Source organism: Miscanthus floridulus, chromosome 8 (assembly GCF_019320115.1).
Source record: "Miscanthus floridulus cultivar M001 chromosome 8, ASM1932011v1, whole genome shotgun sequence".
Taxonomy (NCBI): domain Eukaryota; kingdom Viridiplantae; phylum Streptophyta; class Magnoliopsida; order Poales; family Poaceae; genus Miscanthus; species Miscanthus floridulus.
In genome coordinates this window covers 165,364,606-165,366,352 of record NC_089587.1, presented here as the reverse complement: position 1 = coordinate 165,366,352, position 1,747 = coordinate 165,364,606, and the positions used below count along the sequence as shown (strand labels likewise).

The 1,747-nt window shown below is 55.0% G+C and overlaps 1 protein-coding gene across 1 annotated transcript; it reads right to left on the bottom strand.

Annotated features, from left to right (window-relative positions):
• Nucleotides 1-238: 238 nt before the first annotated feature.
• LOC136470120 (uncharacterized) lies at nt 239-805 on the bottom strand. The gene has a single exon (XM_066468074.1). The coding sequence runs from the start codon at nt 803-805 to the stop codon at nt 239-241; it is 567 nt and encodes a 188-aa protein (XP_066324171.1).
• Between the last annotated feature and the right edge of the window lie 942 nt (nt 806-1,747).

The window sequence follows — 1,747 nt, the reverse complement described above, 5'->3', positions numbered from 1 at the left end:
GCCAGTCAGAGTGGTATACCTCTTTGATGAATTCGGTTGCCAGGAGTTTGGCGATCTCCTCGCCTATGGCCCTGCGCCTCTTGTCATCAAAGCGACGCAGGCGTTGCTTGGTGGGGTTTGAGCCCAGGACAAGGCGTAATGCATGTTCAATGACCTCCCTTGGTATGCCTGGCATGTCAGAAGGTTCCCATGCAAAGACATTATGGTTGGCACGTAGAAAGTCAGCAAGCTCGCATTCCTATTTGATGAGGAGCTTGGTCCTGATCCACACAATTTTGGTTGGGTCAGTGGGGTCAATCCCTGCCGCCTTGGTTTCCTCGGTTGGGTGGAAGGCACTCGAGGAGGTTCGCTCATTGTAGTCTGGGACTACTGGAGTCAACGAATTTCCAAGCTCCAGGAGCTCGGTGGAGTTGATGACGGCCGTGGCAAGCTCATAATGCTCATGGCCATAGGTGTAGGCGTGCGAAAAGGTGCTACCTAGGGTGATAACACCATTCGGTCCTGGCATCTTTAGCTTGAGGTAGATGTAGTTGGGGATCGCCATGAACTTGGAATAGCATGGACACCCCAAGATGGCATGGTAGGACCGTAGAAAGTCCACCACCTCGAAGGTGAGGACCTCCGAGCGAAAGTTGGCTCGGTCTCCTAATGTGACGGGAAGGTCGATCTGCTCGAGCGGGTACGCCTGCGTCCCTGGGATCACACCATGGAAGGGAGAGCTCACTGGATGGAGCTCCGACTGGGGGATGCGCATGGCGTTGAGGGTGTCGACGTAGAGAATGTTGAGGCCGCTGCCTCTATCCATCAGCACCTTAGTGAGGTGCTTCTTGTGGACTATAGGGCCGATGATGAGCGGGTAGCGCCCCAGTCGAGTGATGTGGGAAGGATGGTCTCTCTGATCAAAAGTGATTGGGGAGTCTGACTAGCTAAGGAAAGAGGGGATATCCATCTCGGCGGCACTTGCCTCTCCATAGCGTACCTTTTGCTAGCGCTTAGAGTGGATGGCGTCGGATCCCCCAAAGATCATGAGGCATTCCTCAGGGTTGGGGAAGCCATCATCATCCTTGCCCACCATGCCTCCTTTCTTGGGCGCTGCCTCCTTGCCCTTTCCTTCCTTCGGCTTGCCGACCTATCATAGAAAGTGCTTGAGGAGCTCACAGTTCTTGTTGAGGTGCTTGATGGGGTAGGTGTGATTGGTGCATGGACTCTCCATGAGCTTGTCGAAGTGGTCAGGTTGGCCCTGCTGCGGCTGCTTGCCCGCACGATCGGCCACGGCGACTAAAGCTGGGTTGGCCGGTCGGTGCCGATCATTCTTGTTCTTCTTGCCCCTTTGTGTGGAGGGGCCTTTGCCTTGGTCCTTGCACTTGGCCATGCCCCTGTCCTAGCCCCCGCTAAAGACCGCTCCGACCACTTCCTCACCAGAGGTGTGGTTCATGGCGATGTCGATCCGGTCATGGGTGGTACGGGGCTTTAGATAGCCGAGTTTGTGGATCAAGGACTCACATGTTGTCTTGGAGAGGAACACGCTGATGATGTCCACATCGATGACATCAGGAAGGGAGTTGCACCGTTTTGAGAACCTACGGATGTAACCCCATAGGGAGTCATTGGGCTCCTGCTGGCAGCTCTTGAGGTCCTAGGAATTCCCAGGACAGACATATGTCCCCTGAAAATTCTCGATGAAGACCCTCATGAGATCCACCTAGTCGTGGATGCTGTTAGGCGGGAGGCATTCGAGACATGCTCG

Coding starts and splice junctions, on each gene's coding strand:
- LOC136470120 (XM_066468074.1), bottom strand. CDS start 805: ATGGATAGAGGCAGCGGCCTCAACATTCTCTACGTCGACACCCTCAAC.